Genomic DNA, 25434 nt, shown 5'->3' on the forward strand with positions numbered 1-25434 from the left:
TCTTTGACTCTATTAAGTCTTTTTACTTTGAAAACCAGATTAAGTTTGTACAGAAGTCCTTCAGACTTCTCCTCATGCCTCCAGCTGAATCACTACTATCAAAATATTTAGTCATGATGTCTCCTGCCTCACCAACCATGTTCCCCATCTGTACCCTACTGAGAATTGAATGCTCTATCACTTTCCAAACCCTAAAGTTCACAGATCCTCATCCTCCATAACAATTACATCTACCATACCTTTGGTCTGATGCTCCCATATCCCAGCTGGCACCTCAGACATCTGGACCTGCAGACAAGCCATGGCTGTACCTTCCAGCTCCATGGTCCTTTCCCTCTTGAACTAGCCATAAATTAAATAACAGGCATGTAAGAATGATTTAAAAACATGCAATTATCCTTTTTGTAACTGAACAAAATATTACATCTCACACTACCAAAAGTCAATTAAAGCCATAGAGGGGTGTGATCACTCCACTGTTAAAGTTCAGGAAACTGCTGGGCTTCCATACACTGTTAATCCCACTAAGTCTGAGAGTTTTTAATCACTATTACAGCGATACAAAATTCAGTGCATCTCTGTGCTACAGACCACACACAGAGAACAGATCTGGAGAACAGCACAGGTCACCTGTTTGCTGGTCTTGATCAGAAGCAGCACATTCAGAGAGCTTTTACCAAAAAATGCTTGAGCTTTTTTATTAGTGTTCAAGATCATACTGGATATTCCTCATCAACTGCCAAGGTTGAAGCTTTCTGTGCTCTACCTTGCACAAAATTATTTTGAAAGTTTAAACCACAATGGCTGCAATTTCAAAAAAAATGTACCTAGGTAGAAAGACAAGTGGCTTTCCTCACATGGAGAAACACCTACTCTGTCGAGAAAGTCCATTACCTTCCTGCTATATCTGAAGTTAAGCGGAAGGCTGGCTCCAGCATAATACTGAGTATCATCTGGTGCAGAAAAGGACTTGAGGAGGAGAAATAAGGGGGGTCGAGAGACAAGATGAGAACAGCATTAAGGAATAGGTAAAACAAAGACAACAAAAGTTAAGGGTGCATAAGGGTGATGTGAAAGACACGGGAGCAGAGAGAGGAACAGTGCTGGCGATGCAGAGGGAAGTGTAACAGAGAGCAGGAATTCCAGGAGAGGCGGGTTAGCAGAGAGAAGGAAGTTTTTTGATAGAATACGTTGTGGATTTTAGTGGCAGCCCCATTTCTGGTGCAGTCTTGCCAAACTCCCCTCGCCTATGGCGAGCCCGGAGCTCACCCCTGCCCCGCCCCGCCCCACCCATCCCTGCCCGGCCCCGCCCCGCCCGGCCCCGCCCCTGCCCCTGCCCGCGGGACAGCGGCGCCGGGCGGCACCGCCACCTGCCGGCGGCCCGCCGCAACTGCAGCCGGGCGGGCACTGCGGGCACACCCTGGGCCTGCGCCCAGCTGCCCTCCCTCGGGAACACAGCCCGGCACTGCGGGGCGGGCTGCTCCACAAGGACACGGACCCCTTGTTTAAAGGACATTCATTATGTGCTGCAAGGCCTTGTGGTGCCTCTGAGCTGCAGAGCATTGCACAGGACACAGACCCAGCTGAACGGGCACAGACCCCACTCAGCGGGCACTGACCCCACTTGGCGGCACTCTAACACCAACTGTCCCAGCAGAGGCCGATGTGACCCAGCAGAGTGCCAGCCATAACCAGTGTCACACACACAGAGGATGAAACGCTCAGTCCCCAAATCCACGGTGACTGATGCAGGGGCACCTTGTCCCCAAAGAACCTGCACAACAAGCGTTATCACACACTGCTAGGGTTGAGCCAGGCCTAACAGTATAATGGAATAAGTTACTCAAATGTTAGGCAAGCTTGGGATTTAACTTAGAAGTACGTGATTATACAAAGCAATTTACAAAATTAAATTTCTTCAGAAATATTAATTTAGCTTCATGACATCCCAGTGAAATATAAATTATTGTATTTAAATTATCCAAGACAAAACTTCAGGCAATAATTCTAATATAGTACTGCTCTTGACTGCAAGTCCTTTAAGGATGTTTACCAATGTCCTCCTTGGTTTCATCCTTCCTCTTCTACTTCTGGTCTTTATACTGAAAAAAAAAAGAATTTTTTTTTGTGGGAAGGGCACATAACCAAGTAAAATTTCATACCAACAAGGATTTACAACTCTTCTTCATGATCCACATAAATTTATGTCCATTTCGTTTCAGTTAGATTGAAATTTGGTAGGCTTTCCCTTTGCAGTATAAAACAATAAATCAGACACAGTTATTGACTAGATTGTCAAAACCTGCCAGGATTTGGTTACTGCTAAAATATCATAATCTGGGACTAATCTGTGTTTGCTCCTGTAACAATTCTCATTTGGATTTCACGGACTGGCAGAGAGAAGGACTTAACAGTCACCTAGTAAATTAAATCACAGATATTTAGAGAAAAAGTTGAACTTTTGACTTGTTTCATTATACACCGTGTTAAGGTATCACACTCCCCAGCCAGACTGAAATCCCAGGAAGCACAGGTGACTCTCAGCTGTCCGATGGAAACCATTCTCATTCTTTCATCTGAGAAGCCAGTCTGACAACACAGGGGCAGATCCACTGGGTGACAACTGTGCACAGGGGGCCCAGCACCACAGCTTTGCCACTGTGTGGCCTATCCCTGATCTCTGCAGCCATGGGCAAGGTCTGAGGAAAAGCAACGGTAGTTCTGGAAGTTCATATAAATTGTCTGAGGACAGATGCTGTTAGGAAAGCACATGATGCATAGCAAGATGTGGCTTGCAAAATGCTGTATTTTAATTTTTTCTCCTACAACAGTGATACTAGCCACCACAGCTGATAATTAATAGAATTCTGCATGGAAACAAAGACTTACACAGAGACCAACCTAAATTGTTACTGGTTCTGAAAAAAACCCACCATTAGTTTATGCTGACTAAGAGAATTTTCAAACAAAAAGTGTTGAATCACAAATCACAGATCCCTCCTGGCTGGGTATTTCCTTTTACCCAGACACTTCAACATCCAGGACAACAATTCGCTATTCAGAACTTGCTTTCCAATGTTTTCTTCTTTGTTCTGAAACCAAAATGCAGACAATCCCAAGCACTTACTTTATTCATCACCCAGTCAGCATCTTCAATGGCTCTTTTAATGATCTGCTGGATTCGCACAGGATCATCTTCATCAGCATGGACTTTGAAACTCTGCAACATTCCAAGTGTCACTGACTGGTCAACCCAACAGTTGTCAAAATAAAGACAGCATTGAAATCTCAGAAAAATATTTGTTGCAAATAAACTGATGGTCTAAAAAGGTAAAACTACACATTGTAACATCTGGCCATATGGAATTTTATGTTAAGTATTCTACTCCTTTCATATATCAACAACAAAAATCCCAGAGAACTTCAATTCAGAAGAACTAAAATTGTATGGTATGTTAAAACTAGAAAGAGGACAACAAGTATGATCAAAGGCATGATATTACTTCCATATGAAGTATAGAATATGAACAGCCAGATAAGATTTACCCCAGTGGGAGGGGGGGGAATATATAAATGACTGACATGGAAACGGTAGGTTTCACCATAAAATATGCGTTTATGGAGTAAGTAATGATTGTTCACTCTCTTGACTAGCACAAGAATTAGAGATGAAAGCCAAGCAAAATAGGTTTCAGATTCAAAGCAAACAAAAAGAATCGGTCCTGCACTCACTCCCACTATAACCCTTAGATGCACTAAGGTCTCCAGGCTGCAGGAGAGCCGTTTTTGTTGGCTCAGCGGCAGAAGAAGCCCGGCACGCACCTGGCGGATGGCGTGTCTGTAGTGCTGCTGGATGGGCCCCGGGGGCAGGCGGCGGCAGCAGCGCAGCAGGTACCGGTACAGCTGCACCGAGCTGCGCACCAGCTCCGCCTCCGGCAGCGGGGACATGGCCGGGCCCGCGGCTCTGCAACACACAGAGAACCAACCACAGTACTGTGAGTGTTACCGACAGCACGGAAATAAACCGATAACGAGAACAGGCCTGGCAGACAGGCTCGGCAGCAGAACCTGCAGAAACTTTAGAATAAACCCCAACATGAAATGAATGAGAACTTGCTGAGGTTATGGACAGACGGGGTTGGCTCTCACTGCTCAAGGGAGTAAAGCACAAAGTGCAGAGCTCACTCCAGAGCATCACTCCAGACTGCCAGTGTGACTTTCGGTGAGTACCCAAACCTGTATCAGAGCCCACAGCCAGGATCCTTAAAATCCTTCAAACTTCCAGTGCTTTCCTTAAGCATCCCTAGGAGTTCATCCACATGGTGTCTTTTTAGAATCAGGATGCTTATAATGGCTACAAATGGTGCTGGAATTTAACAATATTTCCTATTTTGTCATTCTGTCAAGAATTTCAAGGCTTCAGCTAGAAACAACACAGATAAACATAGGAGAAGACAGAAAGAAACATTGTTAGGTTTGAAATTTTACATGTATTGGTAACGGCAACAGGAAAAGAACAAATCTACCAAGTTTCACTTCCATAACTATATTTACATGTCGTAACAGTAAGTCCATCCAAGTCCTATAAAGTGCTAATCAAAGACTGTAAATGCCTTGTCATTTAACAGATGGCTGCCATCTGCAAAGAACTAAATTAACATTTGGAAAAAGGCACTTTTTACATCATTACTCTTAAGAATAGAGATAATAAATAAACAACTGAATAATGAAGTAGGTGCATGTCATTGTTTTAGCACCCATTATGATACCTACTCATTATTTGAAATAATTTTTTCCTCTTTCGTAAGTAATTTAAGTCCTTTAGCCAAATGTATTTCAGAGTACATCACGACAGCTATTACATGCCTGGGCTGTATATTTGCACAGACTAAATCTTGTTGCACTGGGGAAAATCTCCTCTCTATGCACCTATAAATGCCCATCATAATGGGATCCAAATGCCGCCAAGCTTCAACACATTCATCTCTTGTTTTCTTCCAATGTTTTTTTCTCTGTAAAATATCCTTTTCTCTTTGCAGTGAAACCTATGCTGGGCATCAGCTCCATGCATTTTTGGTTTGGATTCATTTCACTTTGGCATTCAAGCAGGGGAGGTGATTACACTCCCAACAGTCAGCTGAGAGATCCCTGATTCCCCTTCAAGCAGCAGAAAGACAAGCAACTCCAAAATGTGACTCCTAACATATAGACTGAATGATTCCCTGCCCTTCTCTCCATGAGAGAGAGAAGTTTTTATGATCCAAAACAGAAAACTGGAATATGTAGTTGGATTCAATTTGATCTGTACCTAAATTTAACTTTACATGTGTTTTTTTGGCGTGTATTTGGGTGTATATTCTTGGCTGGTAAGAATTTGTATAATTCCACTGACCCTAAGAACCCAACCCGGCATTTCACATATTCCCACTTAATACAGTGAAACATCCCAAAATTCAATACAGATCCCAAAATACACTTTGGGACCAGAGCCAATTTGTGAAGTTGTTTCTAGGCTTTGGTGTGTAAACTCATCATATGTCACTGTGCTCTAATTAAACCTAAGTGGTGCAATAGATTTCCTGTCACAAATGCAAAGATCCCTCATGTGCTGGGACTGTCCAGGACAGCTTGCTCCAGCACACAGAAAAGCAGCTCTGGGAGAGAGGAAGGAACCAGTCATGGAAACATATGGATATGGAAAGATGAAGCTGATCAATGGAATTGAAAATGTTTCATCATAGATAATCAGGAATTTTCCACTGCAGTAATTTTTCATAGGAAAATGATGAGCTGTTGAATTCAAATTGTGTGACAAATACATTTGCACAGATGAATTTTTTTCATCCTTTGCCTTTCATAAATACTGGACTTTCTGAAAGGTTTGAAGACGGAAATCTGCACCCCATCTATTATCAAACTTAAATTCCTACGAGACTCTCATATTCAAATTAAAAAACCAAACCACCTGAGTTCTGACAGATTCACAGCTCCAAAAATGCTACAAATGCTGTGATATGGGCAAGCTTCACAGGGAAGTTTATCATCAAAGATCTATGTTTTTCTTAGGATGTAACTTCATCCAGTGAAAACTTCACAGGAAATCTACCACAGCACATGGAAAACTTCATGGCTGTTTTTAAAGTGGCTGTTTAATAATAAATAATCTCATGACCTGCCCATTGTTGAGTTCTAAGATACTGGTGCCCTGTACAAGCACACCTCAACAGGGACTGGACCCTGACAACGGGTAATACTACCCTCTCTGCTCTTGTGCACCCTGATGCACTGGAGAATCTGCACAGCCTCTACTGTGATTTGCCCCTCCTCAGCACAAAGAGGACAATGAAGCACAGTAAGAATCTGCACTGTTGCCTTTTGTTCTGAAAACATCTCCCCTCGAATCCCACAAATGTTACCAGTTTTATCTGCCACACAAAAACCCTCAACCTCACAAAATCTGGCTACAATCCTGACTAATAATGTAAATCTCCCTCTGATAACTTAAATATCGTGCACAGCACAACAAACAAACTATCTACACCAAGAACTGTTGAGTCAGAAATAAAATAATCCGCTAATTGTGCTTTTCTGGAATGGATGACTGTATAATGTCCTAATCAGAAGGCTGAAATCACATTTGCATTTAGATAAAGCCCTGTTCACAAAGAGACAAGTATAAAAGGAGACACTGAGACTATTGTGGCATTTCTCTGCATTGCATAATCATTTACATTCCTGATAATGATACTCAGATAGTGAAGCAAAGGCTGACCAAAGCCAATTAATCTTCACTCTGCATTAGCAGATTTGGCAATTGACCCCGTGCACAGCAGAACCCTGATGAAGCTAAGATGACACTATGCCACTGCTTTCAGTTTACTTTTTTTACCTGCTATTGTGAGTGTTTTTCAAGCAAATCCCCACAGTTCAACAGTCATGATCCCAATCCCTCCAAACTAGTTAAACAGCCACCAAAGCTGGGCTCTAGAGACTAGAAGTGTTAATTAAAGGACTGCAAGAGTTACCTGAGCTATTGCTTTTACAGGTTGGCTCCTCCTTCCTGCTCAGCCCTCTCTTTCTCCAGTATACAGGGTAGAGATGTGTTTTACTACTTTGAAGTATTACACCCTCACAAGTCTTAACTCAGGAATTTACGATTCTCCATCCTTGTCAAACCTCATGATCTCAGGATAAATAAGAATGCCAAAATAACAAAGAAATATGAAGCCTTTTGAAACCTCTTTAACCACAAAACATCTTAGTTCATGTTGTGACATCAGTCCAGGAAGGCACCCAAGTGAACTGCTGCTACCCAGAAGGTTCTTCCTCTTTGGTCACATCTGTCCTCCCTTGCAGGTTTCCCAGATTCCTGTGAGTCCAGCCCGGAGTGCCTGCAGCAGGGGCAGAACTCCCCACTGTGGGCCACAGCTGCCCTCACTGCTCATGGCACTGTCACACCTCCCCTCAGTCCCCAGTGGGTCACGGGAGTGCGTGGCACATCCAGGGCAGTGTGAGGGGCTCTGCTGCCCCAGGCAAACCAGCCAAGGTCTGTCTGTCCATCCGTCCCTGCCTGCTCACAGGCACTGAGAGGCTCGGAAGGCTTGGCAGGCCTGGGCACGGCCGCCCTGCCGCCCCAGCTCCCTGCAGCCCCAGCTGCCCCGCAGCACCAGCCGCTCCCCAGCCCCAGCCCTGCTGTGTGGGTGAGCACGGACAATGCTGCAGTCACTTCCAGCAGCCACGTCTCGCTGGCTCTCATTGAGATCGTGGCTCTGATGTGATTGCTTCTGACGAGCTGGGGCCGGGCATTGTTGGGGTTTTGTCCTTTCTAAACACGAGCTGCAAAGTCCCCTTGCATGAGTGATGGCAGCCAGGCCTGTTCACTTCTATTTCTGCTCCTCTGCCCTTTATGCTTTGATTGATGCATGAGGCAGAAGCAATGTCAGGTGGCTCTGCAGAACAATTTGGGGGCCACAGCCCTGCAGTGTAAAGTTTGTTTTACACAATATTTGTAGACCATATGAAGGGTTAAGGACTGGGAAATGACAGATCCTGAAGATCTCTTTGTTGACAAGGAATCACCACTGCTTGGACACCCTTCATGCTATTCCACAGCATCAGGATCTGGCCTAATACTATTCAACAATGTCACCAGTTTAAAAATATAAAACATAATAAATTATAAATATAATATAAATACAAAATATAGAATTGTAATTGATAAAACTTGAGAATGACAGAGAGTGCTAGAGCTGGGCATAATGACTACTTGTATAAATTAACCAAAGCCACAGGGCAGATGTCTTACCTTACACCCTGGTTTGGTATCACACAGCACAGACATGCAATACTGCAAATAAAACATTCTGGCTTTTGCAATCCTACACCAATGAGGAAACATGCTGCCCATGCTGAGGCCAGATTACTTTGTTCTGTATAATTAATGAGCATGATCAGACTAATTAGAGTAACATTCTTTGGTGCATACTCACTAGTGAGGACAGGAACCTTCCTGGTTTAGGTGTAATTCAAACTTCTCCACCTTTTTCTCCTGAAAATGATTCTCCCGGCTTAAAGGAAATTCTGAAAGGCACAGTCTCAAAAGAACTTTTTCTTCTCAGCTCTGAATTGCTCAGTTCAATTGAACAAAATTAATTTTGTTCACAGTGGCCAAACCTGCACGTATTTACCTCTGGGATCATGCTTGAATAGGAATTGAGTTATCAACTTTAAGCCAAAACCGCCTGTTCATTCCTTTCTTGTAAATATTGTATTTTGAAATGATCCAATGCTTAGTTCCAGTTCAGCAATTCTGATTCTCCCAACTACTTCATGTCAGTTAGTGCAACAGCTTTCTGGCTGAGGTTGTATCACTTTCTGAAACATCCAACTGGGCACCAAATAAGCTGCCACAACTGTTCCTGACAGACAGATACCCAGCTGGCAGCATAAGGCATGGAAGTGCCTTTGAAGGGCAAAACCATGCTGTCAGATTAATGACCACATTAACTCTATGGACTATGGCTCAGACAAGCATGGGAAGAATAGTAAGTCTTACATAAGGTTTTTTAGTGGCTTCTCGCTGTTCAGGAAGGACTGAAATTGGTTAAAGTTTATTTTACCATTATTCTTTAACACTTTGCTTACTTTGCTCATGCAATTCAACTTTATAATTTTTTCAAGGAAAAGTCAAGACAGTAAAACAAGGAGCTGTCAGTGCAGAAAGAGCTCTTAGGAAAGTACAAGAGTTGCAAACATCCTGCTCAGCTTACAAGGGAATAAACCCTGTGCAGTGTGACCTTTCCTTTTCCTGCTCCCCTGAACATCCCTTCCAGCCCTGGCTGTGCACATGATCCCTGGATGGTGATGATGGGGCTTGTGCCCTGCCCTGGGATCTACACCTCGTCCTGGAGTTGTCCTTCCCAGCTCACATTATCCTTCACAGTAGTGTCAGGAACAACTCAATGTCTATTATTCCAAATCCACACCTGCTGAAATTTAGCATCTGCCAATCCTTCACTCTCAATCACAGTAATAATCTGAATCAACCCCTTTCCTGGCATAAACCCTGTCTGCGGTGGAATTAAACCATGGATGAATTTGACCCACCATATCCTGAGCAAAATCCACGTTCCTGGGAGCAGTGTTTATAAGCAGCAGTAATGCAGGACATGTAAGTCTGGGAGCCTTTAGCCTCTTAGGGGGATTGGCCCAGCTCACTAATCAGGGATTGTTTCCATACCAACAGCTAATCAGGGGCAGATCCCGCCATGTCTTCGGGACACTTCTGACCTCTTAAAGCCACAGCTCAAGTTTCCCCCAAAACTTCACTGTCACTCTCCAAGCCCTAGTCTAGCTCAAAGGCAATCTAAGGAAAAGGAAGGTGTGGGCAGCGAGAAGCTCTAACAAGTACAGACATCCCCCAGAACCCCACAGGACATTTGCTCTCGGTGGTACAGGGCTTGCTCTTCACTGATTACACACAACACACCAACTCTATTGAGTAACCACACTAATTTAGAGCTCTATTGAGTAACTACACTAATTTAGAGCTCTGGCAGAGATGAAGGGGGTGAGAGAGAACTATTTTCCCTTTGCATTTATCAATACTCATCTGAGTGAACGAGCATGGCAGGACAATTCTGAGTGGCAAAAGCATTTGATGGAAATGGAGCTGCCTTAGGTTTCACCCATGATTCTGGTCTGTTTACATTTGGTGAAACCTCAGAAAAAGGGGGATAAAAGCTTTGGTTCAATCGAAGTCCTGGTGGTAACTGCCAGTGCTAATAATTAACTCAATTATGCTGAATTAATTTGATATAATTATCGGTGATGAAGCAAAGACAGCGACCCAGAGAAACTTTGAGAGACAGGAAGAACAGAAGTCCTAACAATACAAAATACCCTATTAATAGCATATTTTTTTCCCCCAAACTGAGTCAAAGAAACAAAATGAGTTCATTACAGTCATCTGGCTTCATTCAACCCTCCAAATTACCCCCGTACCCAGACAAATAGCTGTGAAATCCAGCAAGTGCACTAGAATTACAGCAGGCCCTGATGAATTTGACATAGCACTCAGCACAAGTGTCTGTCCCCATCCAATTACCTAAACAATGAAGATTTAATAATACATTTAAGAGATCCACAATGCTTCTCCTTTAACTGAAGATGTTAATTAAGAACACTTTTCTGTTGTACTGTTGTCAGTTGGGTGGTTTTTTTGAGGAACAATCTGGAGGATGCTGCTTATGGAGTCTTTTCATTTGATCTGCAGTTTTTATCTAGTATTTTCAGACTTATTCAGTTCAAAACAAACGAACCCCAGCTATAAAAACCAAACATCTTTTTCCTCCCCCATTTAATATTTCTGTGATTTGCTTTGAAAGAGTATTACAGAAATGCCTTCCCTGCTATGAAAATACACACATTTTTACTGAGGATTTTTTAATGCTTATGTGTTTAAAAAGAAAAGAAAATGTCAGTGGAAGCAAAAATCAGATGTGGTTAAGTCTTGAGAGGTGGGTTAAATGACAATGAAATCCAAAGAATTCAATGCAAATTATAACTGGAAGCAGCACCAGAATGTCTCAGGACTGTGCCCTGCTGCCTCAGCCTGCAGGAAGCACCCCTGGCCTGTTTCAGGGTCAGACAAAGCCTTCAGCACCCTGAGCCCACCCAGGGCAGAGCACCCCAGCAGGACACAGCCCCGAGGCTGTCCCTGCCCCCATGCAGCCCGGCACAGACCCCCCCATGCTGCAGGTGGGGCTGGAAAGCCCCAGGTAAACTTTCCTTGCCTTCTTCCCCTCCAGGGGCACTGTGTGCATGGATGTAGCACTACGGTTAGTCCTTGCCTGTTGTAAAGGAATTTAACAACTGGCAGCATCACTCTATTTAACGTTTTACAGTCCTGCAGGACCAGTGACCTCCAGCCAAGGAGACCTGGGTGCCTTTGCTCTCTGGCTTCAGCCTGAAATGCTGCTTGACTTACCCCTGTCACAATGCTGTAAATACACAAGTTTCCAAGCTTCTACTGCATTTTTATTATCCCTGGTGACAAGAATAAAAATATTACTTCTATCATCACCAATTGCTTCTGAGGAGAGATTCCAAGTGCTTAGATGTAAGAAATGAATAATATTTTTCCAATTTGCTAAGTAGGTGCTGCTCACACGCCCCCAGATCACTTCCTCCCTGAGTTCTGCTGGTTCTCAAACACAGCTGATCTTTCAGAACTCAATTTAATTGCCACCAGGCTCTGATCAGACTCATCAGTTCAAAGCAAGCTCCATTACATCCATAATTTATGTATTTGATTTCAACAGATCCTTTTGTGCCCAATACTAAGGGGGCAAAAAGCATTTTCCATGGGGAGGATGCTAATGTTTTCTAAATAACAAGTTTTAAAAAATATTATTTCTGTAGAGACACTACATTTTAAAGTGGTGTGAGGGATTTTTCAAAGGCTCCAACACTTATCTGGACAGCCACTCAAATTTTGTCTATGCCTCTTTCCTACAATCTCTTTCATTTAGAGAGCTGTTATTGCTGCATGGGGACACATCCTGGGGAAAGGGCAGGCACAGGCTGGAGGGAAGCACAGCTCCCCCTCCTTCAGCCAGCACACAGGAACGAGCTGTGGGCATACACAGCCCAAACGCACCTCGTGCCCATCTGACACACAAGGGTGTGTGCGTAAGCGAGGAGCTCAGCAGCCCCTCCCTGCCAGCACCCCGCCTCCCCCAGAACTCCCTCTGCCCACCCCCAGCCCTGCTCTGCCGTCACAGCCTTCATTTTCCCTTTCATGGATTTTTGCTTGAAAAAGCATCACTGCCTCGATTGTCTATTTTCAGCCTGTATTTAAGAAAACCCTTTGGTTCCATTTGTAGCCACATCCTGTCTCAGCCTCCCCCTCTTTTTGTTCCTAAATATAAGGCTGATGCAATTTGATGTGACATGACAAAATAGCACATTTGCATTGGCAGAAACTTTCTCTCAGCAGCAGTAATTAAAGGGAGTAGATGAGACATTGCTGAAATTGGTGTTTATTTAGCCTGGAAATAAAAGGCTTCAAGATGTCTTTAGAGGGATGTTCAAGTGTGTCACGACCACGAAACTCATCAATGAGTGCCACCTTCTACAGGCTTCCTTTCTGACAAAGAAATGGTCACTCAAACAATGTCATTGATTTAAAGAGAGTAAAAACAGAAATCAGAGTTCTGTACACCATATTCCTAACCAGTGAAAATTATTTCATGTATTTCTTGGGATTATAAATAGTACCAGGACACTTGTGGTTCCACGTAAGACAAGGCCAGTCAATCTCTAACTTTAGAGTACAGGCTCCCTCAACATGAGAGGAAAACCAAGATCTCATTGACCACAGTAAGAATTAGGCACTTAAATATCTGAATTTTTGATCTGAGATGCAACAGCAGAGGACAGGTACTCACCTTCACTTACAACACAGATTTTATTAATTGTCAAAGACAGAAATCCAGGAACAGCAGCCTGAATCCTGTAAGTTCAACAGGATTCATACTACAGATTAAAATTCATCTAAAAAACTCATGAAATAATTTACTGTGTCCAGTTTTGCTGAACAGATGCTAGCAAATACCTGACAGGGTCAGGTAATGTCAGCTTTCTGTACTCTGTTCCATCATTGATGACAGCAGTAGAACACAGTAGAGGAAGAAGAGTGATATTCAGAAGTTGTGCGGGTTTTCTTGATATTTAGAAGGTAAATTTAGTTTACTTAATCCATATGAAGAATTCAGGGAAAGGTCTGGTAGCTGCTCCACAGGCCACAGGATATAGCAGACATAATATGGTTTCAAGTGAAACTTCCTGCTCAGGAACATCTTCCCTCTCCTTGTGCACACAAGGCTATTCTTTCAAACCCATCTGTGATCAGCTCAAAACCGGCAGCCCACGTTTTGAGCGGGCTCGTTTCCATCCTAACACAGATGGCACCAAGAACAGGGCAGGCCAGAAAAAAATCAGTTTGCATATTATGCTTCAGTTTTTATGGGTCAGATTACCATTCAAAGCCATCAAAATGGCAACCCATATGTGATGTGTCTGCCATCGGAACTGAAGTGATACACCATCAAAATCTTAACAGGGCTGGTTAGACAGCATTTGATTAACCATTGACTAAACTCTGATATTTAAAAGTAAAGACATTTTCCTTTCCAATAAGTTTTTTACTTTGACAGACCAATAAAATTGCTTTGGTGAGTCAATAAGGAAAAGACATTTTGCCATCTTCATCCCTGAACAACTGCATCGGCACGGCTCTCTTGGCAGAAGGGAGCTCAGCTTCTATGCCAAATATTCACTTCCTCCGTGAGCCAGGTGCAGATGTTGGCTATGTCATCTGTTCCAACTTCTTTGTTCTACAAGCCAGAAAATTGTTCCCACAGCTTTGGGGAGAAAATGGGGATCTGAATAGCTCTTTGCATGCCTTCATTGGTGGAAAAACATCAGATGTTTTAAAGACACTCTTGCAGAAATAAGAAATGTGTCATTCCCCCACTTGTGACAATTAACCCACAGAGAGCTGTGCCCCATGGATCCCAAAGGGATGCTGCAACAAGGTCAAAGCCATGGCATTCTGATCCCAGCCTCCTCCACATCCTCTGCCTTCCTGCAGTGCCAGCTACAGCCCATTCCCTGCTCTAGGGAGGGCATTGTCCCAGATGCTCCAAAGACTCTGCTGCTACAGGGACAGATTTTAAAGTGGGCAGGCCTCTTCTGAGAGAAGTCTATTGAATAGTAAAGGGTATTGGAAACGTCCCACTATGTTATCATGGCACCTGGAACTCAACTGCCATGCTGATGGCCAGGGCCACTACCCCGTGTCACTGCCAATGAGAACATTCTTCATTCACACGTTTTTTTCAGCCCTCTAGCCTCTCTACATGATATTTTGGTCAATGCTGATACTTCAGGTGCATATTCTCAACCAGATACAAGACACAAAATGAAAAATTCACTTACAGCATCCACAGTAGAGGAACTTTAATTATCTTCACAGATTAGGCCTGTCCAAGTCCAAAAGTAAGCAAGAGACCTGCAGAGAAGAATCAATTTTCATTATCTGTTTCTCTTCAAGTCACTACTTGAAGTGCCATTAATAAAGAAGTGCTGAGAAACCCATCCACAGCTCAATTTATCCCTATGGGAGCTTTCACTTTTGTCTGACCAGTTACATCAGACATGAATGCATGGCTTTAATATGAACAGGCTGTTGCTTTCAGTCATCTACTCTGAAAAGCTTTAAAAAATATACCCTACAAAAAGATTTAAGTAGAGAGAAATTCTGACTGAGGAGAACTGACCCTTCAATATTTCCTGATAAGAGTTGCTGGAGGTAAGAAAGCATTTACCTCCTTTAAAGAGCCACAGTTTCTCACACTCAGAACTCCATACAATGACATAATAATTACTTTACAGTATTCTGCATACAAAAAACTGCTTTGGACCCAGGCAACAACAGACGGCACACAAGAAACTGCTTTTTTTCAAATACACGACTGTACAGTGAGTAAGGCAAAGCAACTCATTCTCTAAAGCCAACACTAATTTGTTTATTTAGAACCTCTCCTAAGTCTGTTGAAGTCAAGCAAACAGATTTCTCTGGCTATGCAAAGACATCTGGATCAGGTTTTATCTCAGATCCTGTCACAGAGATTTTCAAAAACTACTTAAAACAAAAGTCCTGGAAGATAACAACAACAGAGACTCTGAACTGATGTGTTTTGCCTCCCTTTGAAAGATACGAGTCTTTGAAAAATCTAAGGCAAAACTCTCAAGCACATTTACAAACACATGGATCAAAGACAGCTGTTGCCACAGATGATTTTTCCCTCCCCCAAGTATTTAATAGTAGCACAACTTGGTGACATATGATGATTGACAACAGCTTGGGATGTTCAAGTTTTGGTATCTAATGTCAGCACTTATATTTGCCCTCTGAAGGCCATATCAAGATGTTCACAGGCAGCCTTACTATAATAGGCAATGTGAAACAAGAACCCAGAAGAACAGATTGAACTTTAAAAGCTCATCCTGAGTCCACTGACAATTTCTAGCTGTGGTACAAGAACTAAACACGAAAAGCTGCCTTATTTTCATCCATCACCTAAATTTTCCTTTGTGAGAGCAGAGGACCTCTGATAAAGATCTTGGCTGAGTGCTGCAGAAAACATTGTTAATTAGCACTTAGCAGATACACCTGCAGTTACTATCCCACCAGGACATTCACCACGCCCTTTCAGAAGTGAAGTCCCTCCTCTGTTAACTCATAGCCAATGTAATACCCAGAGAGCAACACAATTAACTTCTCCTCAGGCTGATATTCAAACCAGCACTTACTTCTATAATTCACTTAGCAGAGCATCAAGCACCTGGGCTCAGAAAGCTTTCCAAACCTACTCAAATACACCCAGCTGAGCTTTGGGAACACAACAAAACAGTATCAGTAGCTCTGTTTCATTGTTCAGTGATAAACAGTGCTTAAGGTCTAACTTGAATTTCCACTTTGGAAGTGTCTTTTAAAGAAAAGTTCATGTCAAACTTGAGGTTCCTTTGAGCTGCCAAAATGTGTAAAGAGCACTGATGTAAATGTGAATTACACTCCTGACACAGTTACTAACTGGTATAAGTTAGTTAAAGCCAATAATCTCCAACTCGCTGCCCTATTTTTATCTACTAAAAGCCCAGTGCCTTCTTGTGATCCCCCAGTGCAAAGCTGACCTGCACTCAATCCCTTCTGTGCATCAGATTGGTGACAAGATTCTTGCATCTTCATATGCCACCTCCAAACAGCTGCAGCCTGGAACAATGGCTGCACGATAATGTTGATTTTATATAACCTTTAGAAACAGATAATAAAATTCTAGTGTGCCTCTAAAACATGTTTGAGAAAAACAGGCTTACTTGCCATGCACAGACATACTTCCAAGCAAAGCTTGGGAGCCCGTCTTCATTCCTGCCTATGAGGGAGCAATAATATTGCTGGTCAATTTCTTATTTATCCATATCATACATGCTCGCCGTATCCAAAAGGAATAAAGAAATGCTATCTGTAAAGTCTTTACACTTTAATAAAGTGATTGGTAATAATTTACTGAAGGTAAACAGGTATAAATCTGCTATTTCTAGCATGCTAAAACTTATTTATCCATTTATCTTTATGGAAATTTGTTTCAGTGGGCAAAGATCAAAGCCACACACACTTATTATTTTTCAGAGGGCTGCCAATGTTTGTTCATGGAATGATGAATCCCATTTATTGCGTTACATCCCTGTCTCTGTATGCCACAACTCTGCTTCCCACTGGTGTGAGAACAGGACCAGGAGCAGAATCAGCTGCCCTGCTCACGCCTTTCCTCCCCAGCACGAACTGGTCAGCTTCTACTGGGAGAAACATTTCCATAACAATCTGACCAGACTTCTCCCTCATTTGTTTGCAATGAAAGAGTTAATATCTGTGACCCAAATATGGAGACCCATTTTAAACTTGCTGAAAATTGCTTTTTAATCCTAGCTCTCGAGGATTTCCTTTGAAACCATCTGCCATGCACGCTGGGTACTCTTTCCCTGTATATATGCAGGATTACTATAATATGGATTCTTTTGTGTAACTTAATACATTTCAGCATATTAAAAAATTAGTTGAAATTTCCATTCTTTTCTGATTTCAAGTGCCATAAAAATGACTGTAGAAGTCAAAACCACTGACAAAGCCAGCACCCATATTTATGTCATTTACTGCAGTATTTACCTTGCAATTCTAATATTTAGTCAGGCTGACACTGGCTGGTTTTAAGGAATAGTTATGAGTTATTAATATAACTAACGCACATGCTTCAAATCAAGTTCGAGAATTTTGCTGGATAGCAATGGATTTAATCATGTGCTTTATCATGCTTAAATTTCCCATGCTTACTTTCAAGTCTGGAAGACCAAACATCATAATTTTTAGATATCAGAAAATATTTCCCAATATTATTCCAAATCTATTGCCCAGCTTTTTCTATTTTCTTGCTACAAACCTTTATGCAATTGTATTTTTATTCTACATATACTGAAGAGAAAGAAAACCATCACACTTGTAAATAAACTGAATTTTAAGATTGGCACATGCAACTATGTATATTTTAGCAAATATCCAAAACTTAAACCAAAGAAAGTGTATTGCTTACTATCACAATAATCACAGCCAGAGTGATTGAAAATAGCAAACATTCAGCAAGCTAGATTTAGAATCAATTTATTGAATCTGCCGATAAAGAAAACAAAAAAATCTAAATCCCAGTGCAATTATCAAGCATCCTCAGAGTGAAATACTTTTTTAAAAATGTGATTTCCCTGCAAATATTCTGAGAACAGAAAATAAGGACAATTATTTGCATGGGTTTAATCACATAATGTGACACTGATATTTCAAGAGCCAGATAGCTGATGGCCTGTGAACTTCTTTATTCCACATAAACACATCTCAGAGCACCAAACCTGTGCCTGGGCTTCCTGAGCAGCCCTGGGTCCTCGCTCACATGATTCATTTCACAGCCAGTCACCCAAGAGCTAATGCAAGCGAGCGGCAATGCAGAATCCTCCTCCAAACCAGAGGGAGGATCCTGTTCCCTTTGATGCCTTTTCCCTGGAAAGGAGCTGTGTTAGATGGGATAAAAATATACAGGATAGATCTACACATGCAGATGTTGGGAGAATATAGAGAGGAAAAAACAAGCAAATCATTTTGTTTCAGCAGTAACAGATGTTGAAGCATCATCCTGCAGACATGTTACTTTTAATACAATACTGCTCATAAAGTGAGGGGGGAGGACAGAATCAATGCCCAATTACCCAGTTTTTTCAGGGTTTCCATTTTAATGAGCTTCCTGGATGATTCTGTCCTTTTAATTTTCCTCCTCTAATAATCCTATCAAATTAGTTTTGTCTAAAACATCAGCAAAAAGAAAATCAGCTGTCTAACAAAATCCTAAAATTGCTGGTAGCAGGTTCTTAAAAATGACACATTATACATCATTTACTTCTGTATAAATACAGAGCAATTCCCAAGATCCTACAGCATTGGTGGGATTAGACTTGAGTGACTGAAAACAGTCTCATGTCCCGACACATCTGCTAATGGCAAACGGATAGAAACAGACAGTGCAATGGCATTTGCAGAGAGATCAGTGCAGAAAAAACAACCAAATGCAGAACAAATAGATTAAAACCACCTTTCTGTGGCTAAGGGAGGGATTAGGGAAAGCCTGGCCTGCATTCCAGCTGCAGACTAACCTGCTTTCCCGCCAGACTGCATCTGCCACTCCTGTTATCAACAGTGGCAGTGACTTCCCACCTGCCACCTGGCCACGTGAGGTGACACCAGGAGTGGCTGCGGGGCCACTGCTGCAGCCAGAGAGCACACAGAGCTCACATTCCCTGAATCCACCAGGCACCAAAGCCCCAAACAGCCCTGCACGCCCTCTGCAGTGAAGCAGTGCCCGGCCTCGCAGGCAAGGACAGGGCAAGCACGGGCAAGAGCTCCAGTGATGGCACCCACAACCTCTGAACAAAAAAAAGTCAAGACAAACCCCCAACAGCCATAACTGTTTACAGAGCAGCTTCCTTACAACCCACTGGTCCCCCAATACCACAGGAATTAGTGATGCAGAACTAATTGATACAAATCTCCTGAGGGGAGAATTGCTGCTGGTTATCTCAAGATGAGAAATTTAGTCCAGAAGGATAAATTGGACAGACAGCTGAAAAGCCTTAGTTCTCCTGGTAGGAAAGGAATTGATCTGGTAAAGAAAGCCCTTAAAGAGATATTGTCATGTCAAAAAAACAGGACTAGGAAAAACATTAAGAGTCTTAAGACAACTGAGAAACCTCTGAAAACTATGTTTGTATGAGTACAGGTAATTATTCCCACCTTCACACAAAAGATGAAAAACTGAAGATGTCAAAATTTTAACACTTCTCCTAGTTAAACTCATGTTATGAATATAATTGTGAAACGGCTATAAAAAGCCCTGTTCTTCAATTAGTGATTTAATTTTTGCATCTAGTATTTTTACTTATCAATTCCCCTCCTACCAAGTTGAAGAAAAATAGAAGTATTCAGATATTCACAGGCATGTAAAAGATTCTATTCATGATTCTGGCAAAAGGTTGTATCAGACTTTTTCTGGATTAATTTTACTGCCCAAACCCTCAATTCCATTAATTACATCAACAATTTTTTCGATAAAAAAAATAACAACAGTTCATGTGCACGTCACATGTGCAGCCCGCATTTTTTGCTCCAAAGTGCACATACGCAAGATATACTTTCTTAAAAACATCAGATTTCAAGGACAGGATTATGAAGCAACAACACAACAATGAATTCTTAAAATGTACCTGCAACCTGTAGAGCATTGGCTCATCAAGTTGTGGGACTTCAGGACGTGAGCCCTGTGCTGTACTCAGGGACAATGGGATGTCACAGCCCAGCAGCTCTCGCCATCCCTGCTGCTGGGCCCAACGCTGAGCCTGTCAGGGAATCAAACACCCCAAACTAGCTGAGGGTGGAAAAATCTCAGCAAGAGCTCCCAAACTAACCAAATTCTCCATGTACAATCAATGCCTCTTTTCTGTCTGACCACAGAGACAGAGCTTCCATCACCTGAACCAGTGACTCCAAAGTTCCATGGAAGGGAAGATTTCCAAAGCTGCCATCTTCCTTGGACAGCAGGTTTGAATTGAGACAGGAACTGAAGTGCATGATGTGACTCTATGCTGAGTTCAGCCTATCCAGGCTGTGGCACACCCCACCAGCTGAGAATCCGTGCTCTCCACAGGGGACCACAGCCACCCTGAACGTTAGGGTAATTCAGAGCACCTCTACTCAACTTGTGGCTTGGCATTATTTCAGCTACCAGTTTACTCCAGAAACAGTGGATCATGGAGAACAAGGTCAATCAACATGTGACATATTTAAATAAGCAGCAAACAGCGATGCAACTCTTGGAAAAAACATAAACGTACCATCACACAGAGATTAAAATCATGCATTGCTTTTTGCCTGGAGAGGAGGAAAAGGAAGTAGCCTGCTTCTCTCCCCTCTCCCAAACCCATCATTTAGGGATGCTGCTCACACAAGGACAAGTGCCTTGTGGTGATGCTTTCAATTCTGCACCTTCTAGGGAAGATAACACACTGTGGAGCTATTTTAAGAACATCTCATTCACAAAGGTCTCCAATTCCATCTTCAGAGACAGAGACGATTTTCTTGCTGCTTCAACATCTTTACTGGCTTGACATTTGCTTCAGAGGGAATTCATTTGCTGTTCCAACATCAGAATGGAGCAAGAGCAGCTGCCAGGAGAAGGATAAAAGGAAACACTGTCGACAAAGAGCAGCAGGGTCATTTCTGGTGCAAAGAAATATAGAACAGAGAGAACCACAGAACTGACTCTTTCTCCAGAAAGCAGCAGGGGATAAAGATGTCCCCTCTGCCTCCTGCAACTGGTGCTTAGGAAGGGACTAAACAATCAGGCTTAAGTTTGTAAATGACTAATTATTACAAACCAACTGTAAGCCCCTGAGCATTCCCAGGTAAAGCCAAGTTCATGCTTAAATGCTGCAGTCAGCAAAGAACTCAGTAAGTCCTTCAGAACTCTCAAAAGAAAACACTTCTGGCTAGAAAGCTATGCAGAGCACAAGCTCAGTATTTAGGAGGCGACATTTTTGGGATGATTTCAAGCTGCAATGCCAATCTTGACCATCATGTCTGTAGATGGAGCACACTGGACAGACTTGGGGCAGGGCTGTGACCCCATCACAAAAAAACTGCTCTGCAAGAGCCGGGGGGGGCTGATGGGCCAGGGAGGCAACACAGGTACCCGTAGAGTCTGATATCCAACATCAGGGAGAAGCTCAATCTTGGATGACACCATCTGTCACTCACACCAGCTGTCCCCTACCCCATCCCAGGCACATCATGCTGCCCTGCTGCAGGAAGCACCATTCCATCATTTCACTGCTGTCCAAGGCAGTGCCACATTCCCCAGTGCTGCTCTAAAGAGTCACCCTGCCTGTTGGCCTGACTGACAGCCTCACCATGGGTCACCTGCTCGGTTGGATTACTCCATTCTTTTCCCTCTATCTTATTAAAATGTTGCCCTGAGTAGGGCAAGGATTTGTCCCTCATTCACAAGACAAGCAGATCCTGCCCTCCACCTAGATGAAGGAATATTGCCATCCTTTCAAAAGTTAAAACAGAAACCTTTATACACAACCAAAGCCAAACCAAAATATTCCTTCCCCTGCTCCTCTCTGAATTTTATTAATGGAAGAATTTATTATTTTCCAGTTTCATGGATAAAAGGTTTTAAAGACAAAAACTCTAGAAAATTATTCCTTGCAAAGAAAAGGGCTAACATACTTGATTAACAGCAATTTTAATCCCATGATATTTCATGTATATGCTTATTCTGTTGCACGTTAGGATCACAGTTTATTTGGAGCGTGGTATTTATCTGACTAACCAAACCTGCTCAGATTCACAGGCATGAGCACTGTGTTTCTGACACCTTAAGGGCTCCAGCATCAGGATTTATGAATTAAATATTTCCAGGGTGTTACAGAACACTGAGGACTGTATCTGCAGAGTGTTATATCAGGGTATGTGTGGGCTTGTCAAACACCCACATGATAAATTATCAATAGTGCAGCTCAGAGCACCCCTTTTGTGGATCAGAGACAAATCTGTGCATTTTATTATGCTTTGTTCCACTTAATGTTATTTTTTTCTGCATTAAAGGTTCACAAAACCCCTACATGCCTAAATGCTGAAGGACGTTCATACACAACACACGATCAAAAGACTTATTCTAATATTTCAAGTCCTGTTTTCACAGTTAGTTCATGTGGGATAAGAAAAAAATGCTGACAAGTTATGTCTGGAACCGGACAATTACATTTTATATTGTTCAAGATGATACAATCTTTTGTGTAGAATTTTAAGGTTAAAACACTGCTGAGGAGCATTAAAGAAACAGGACTAGCTGATCACAAAGTGTCTACCATCCCTTGCCTGTATGCAGAGCACTGTCAAAGAGATTATACCCCTGCAAACCAAGTGTCAAATCCCAGAGGAAAATAAATCTCTCAAGAGTCAGAAAAGACTAAACTTGAAGCTGTGGATCTTAAAAAATGAACAAGTGTGAGCCCTGTGTTTCTGATGCACAGTATTGACTTCTACACGCAGTAACAGACCTCTACTGAGGAAACAAAGGGTCTATTAGGTGAGCACTTTGCAAGTTTCGTGTTTTCCTTACTACCCTTCTGCTTTTTCCTTACACATACTTCCCTATGAATCAACTTGATCTTGTCCTCCTTAACTTTCAGAGCATGAGCAGTCCAAAAGCAGTTGAACTGAGAGCTCTTAAGTTTCACAGTGTGACAGAGGCCAGGGACACCAGCTGGAAGTGTTTATGAACCCAGTGTGCAAGGCAGATACATTGGGTAGGGTGGGCCACCCATCGTGGCACCTGACAGAACTCCATATGGGCACCAAGATAAGTGCATCCCTCTCCAGGCTGCACCTCATTGAGCAGGGCTGCTGCAGCTGCCAAGGGCAAACAGAACAACATGGCTGCAGCATTCAGTGCATCTGAAATCAATACAGTGGGTCCCAGATTTTACCAACACTTCACAGATGGAAGCTGGGGAGTGCAGTTTGGAGTGATCTGTTCAAGGACTGTCAGGAAACACGTGCCAGTGCCAGGACTGCAAACCCTGCACTGCTGCTGCTGAGAATCCACCAGCATGACAGCATCCAACAACACTTTCAGAGTACTTCTAAGGCAAGACACTTATTTACCCAGTAAAGTACCTAACTGAACAAACAGTTAAGGCGACACTGTGTGCTCAGACTTGAATAATGGCACTGAGACACTGACCTGCAAATACACTGAGAACCCAGCTTCCCATACAAGGATTATTAGGCCACTGCTCCCTTTTACTACTTGAAAAGGTTTTGCAGAAGAAAAAGAAAAGTCCATAATGAAAACGTGTGGGAGAGTTTTAAAAGCCTTCCAGTCCTGCCAACACAGCCCTATGCCCTTTTGTTGCCACTTCCTTCCTTCTCCCCCACACCACACCCCCCAGAGCCCGAGGGGAAGCAGAAACCAGGAGAACCCTTGGGGTGCGCCGTATTCAGACCCAGCTTGTTATCAGCTCCCACAGAAACCTCAACCAGACAGCTACAAATGTGAGCTCTAAAAAAGTATTCTGTCTCTTCTTCCAACAGGTAATATAAAATGGCGGTAAACCAAAATTTGCTTGCTTTTTTTTTCTTCAGTGTAGTCTCTGTTTTTAAAATGGTGACATGACAGCAAAACTCTGATGTAATTCCAGACTGGACTACTAGTAACCGTATTTCCAAATGCAACAGGGATAGCTTTAACAAAGGAATCTATCTTCAGTCCTGCAAGACTTTTCTTGACTACATTCTCAAAGAGCCAGCAAAAATTATCCAAACCCCATTGTTATAAAGTATCCCCAAGGTATCAAACCCATTCTTGCAAAGATTTTGCACTGAGGTTTCGGGAATCACAACAGGCTGTCACATTTATATTCTCTCTTCCTCCCCCCGCAGAGGAGCCCGATGCTGTCCAGTTTTCAGAGACAAACAGAAAGGACAGGTGGCAGGACTGCACCTTCAGGGACCTGCTGGTAACACCTCAGCACTGCAGCTGTCCTGGCACAGCTCGGCTGGGCTCTTTTCTGCCCAGACAGGAGCCAGGGGCAGCGAAGGAGAGGCTGTCAGCTCCCTCCCAGCACAGCACCAGCAGATCCCTTCAGTCCCTGACTGCCTCTGAACTGCTCATTCAGCTACCTGAAGGAACCTCTTTATCACCCTCATGGTAATTTAACTCTACCACCATGGGAAAGGCTCCAGTAACCTGGGAGAGTTTTTCTGAGGTAAAACTATTAATCAGATATGATTAATATCTTCACATGAGAAAATGGAAGTTGTTAAAACTGTCGAGTTTTTACCCACCCCTGTGTTTTAGGGAACACTGATGCCTTATCCAAAGAAACTGCAGTCCCCAAGCATGCAGATTCATAGCGTGAGGGAACTAGAACAACAACCAAAGAACATTTCGGTCCTGGTTAACACGTACCTCGCAGTGTGAACACCCTGAGCATGTTCTGAGCACACTGAAGGGCGCCTCGCAGGGACTGCCTCGGGCAATGGGCCACGGCCGCGCTGCTGGGAGCATCTACACCCTCATTAGCGCTTTATTTCCCTTTCCTGCCAAGGGGAGCTCACGCGCGCCGTGACAAGGTGCCACCACCGGCTGCCACAGCCCAGGGGCCCCGCTGCCCGCCCCGCACTCGCCGCTCTCCGGTCCTTAGAGACTCGAAAAACAGGCCCCAAAGCCCCACAGACCCCCACGCCCTTCGCGGGCAGCCCCCGTCGGCCCCCCGTGCTGCAGGACCAGCCCCGGCGGGACGGAGCGGGCTCGGCCCGCAGCCAGCGGAACCCGAGGGCACCGTGACCCGGGCGGGAGCAGAGAGGGCACACAGGGAGCCGCTGGCGGGCACCGGGACCGGGCAGTGGAAGGCACCAGGACGGCGGGACCCGCCAGGACCTGCAGCCCGCCCTCACGGCGGCTCGCGCTCGGCTCGCGCTCCGCTCCCCGCCGCCCCCTCAGCGCCCACAGTGACCCCGCGCGCGCCGCGTCCTCACCTCACCCCGCCCCGGGCCGCTATTGGCCCCGTCCGCCGCCCGTCAGCAAAGCTCCTCCGCCCATTGGCCGCTTGCCGCCTGTGGGCGGGCACAACGGCCGCTTCCTCATCCGTCACGCAGCGCCGCCCTCCGTGATTTGTGGAGCGGCGGCTCCTTCACCGCCCACCGTC

The 25434-nt window shown here is 43.7% G+C and overlaps 1 protein-coding gene across 2 annotated transcripts; it reads right to left on the reverse strand.

Moving 5' to 3' along the window:
- Nucleotides 1–41: 41 nt before the first annotated feature.
- Nucleotides 42–25221, reverse strand: LYRM9 (LYR motif containing 9). Of its 2 annotated transcripts, XM_030962967.1 has the most exons (6): nt 24696–25221; nt 14503–14575; nt 3823–3964; nt 3128–3220; nt 2054–2102; nt 42–342 (listed from the first exon to the last, which is right to left on the reverse strand). In XM_030962967.1, the coding sequence occupies exons 2-5, from the start codon at nt 14505–14507 to the stop codon at nt 2085–2087; spliced, it is 258 nt and encodes an 85-aa protein (XP_030818827.1). In that variant the 5' UTR covers nt 14508–14575; nt 24696–25221; the 3' UTR covers nt 42–342; nt 2054–2084. The 2 variants fall into 2 exon arrangements, with proteins under 2 accessions (XP_030818827.1, XP_030818826.1); XM_030962966.1 differs by lacking the exon at nt 42–342 and having other exon boundaries at nt 1851–2102.
- Between the last annotated feature and the right edge of the window lie 213 nt (nt 25222–25434).

Source organism: Camarhynchus parvulus, chromosome 19, assembly GCF_901933205.1.
Source record: "Camarhynchus parvulus chromosome 19, STF_HiC, whole genome shotgun sequence".
NCBI classification, from domain to species: Eukaryota; Metazoa; Chordata; class Aves; order Passeriformes; family Thraupidae; genus Camarhynchus; species Camarhynchus parvulus.

Bases quoted from the DNA above. Each gene is read 5' to 3' on its own strand.
- LYRM9 (XM_030962967.1), bottom strand. The intron at 3,221-3,822 runs GTGCGTGCCGGG...GGAATGTTGCAG, and splicing joins ACAGACACGCCATCCGCCAG to AGTTTCAAAGTCCATGCTGA.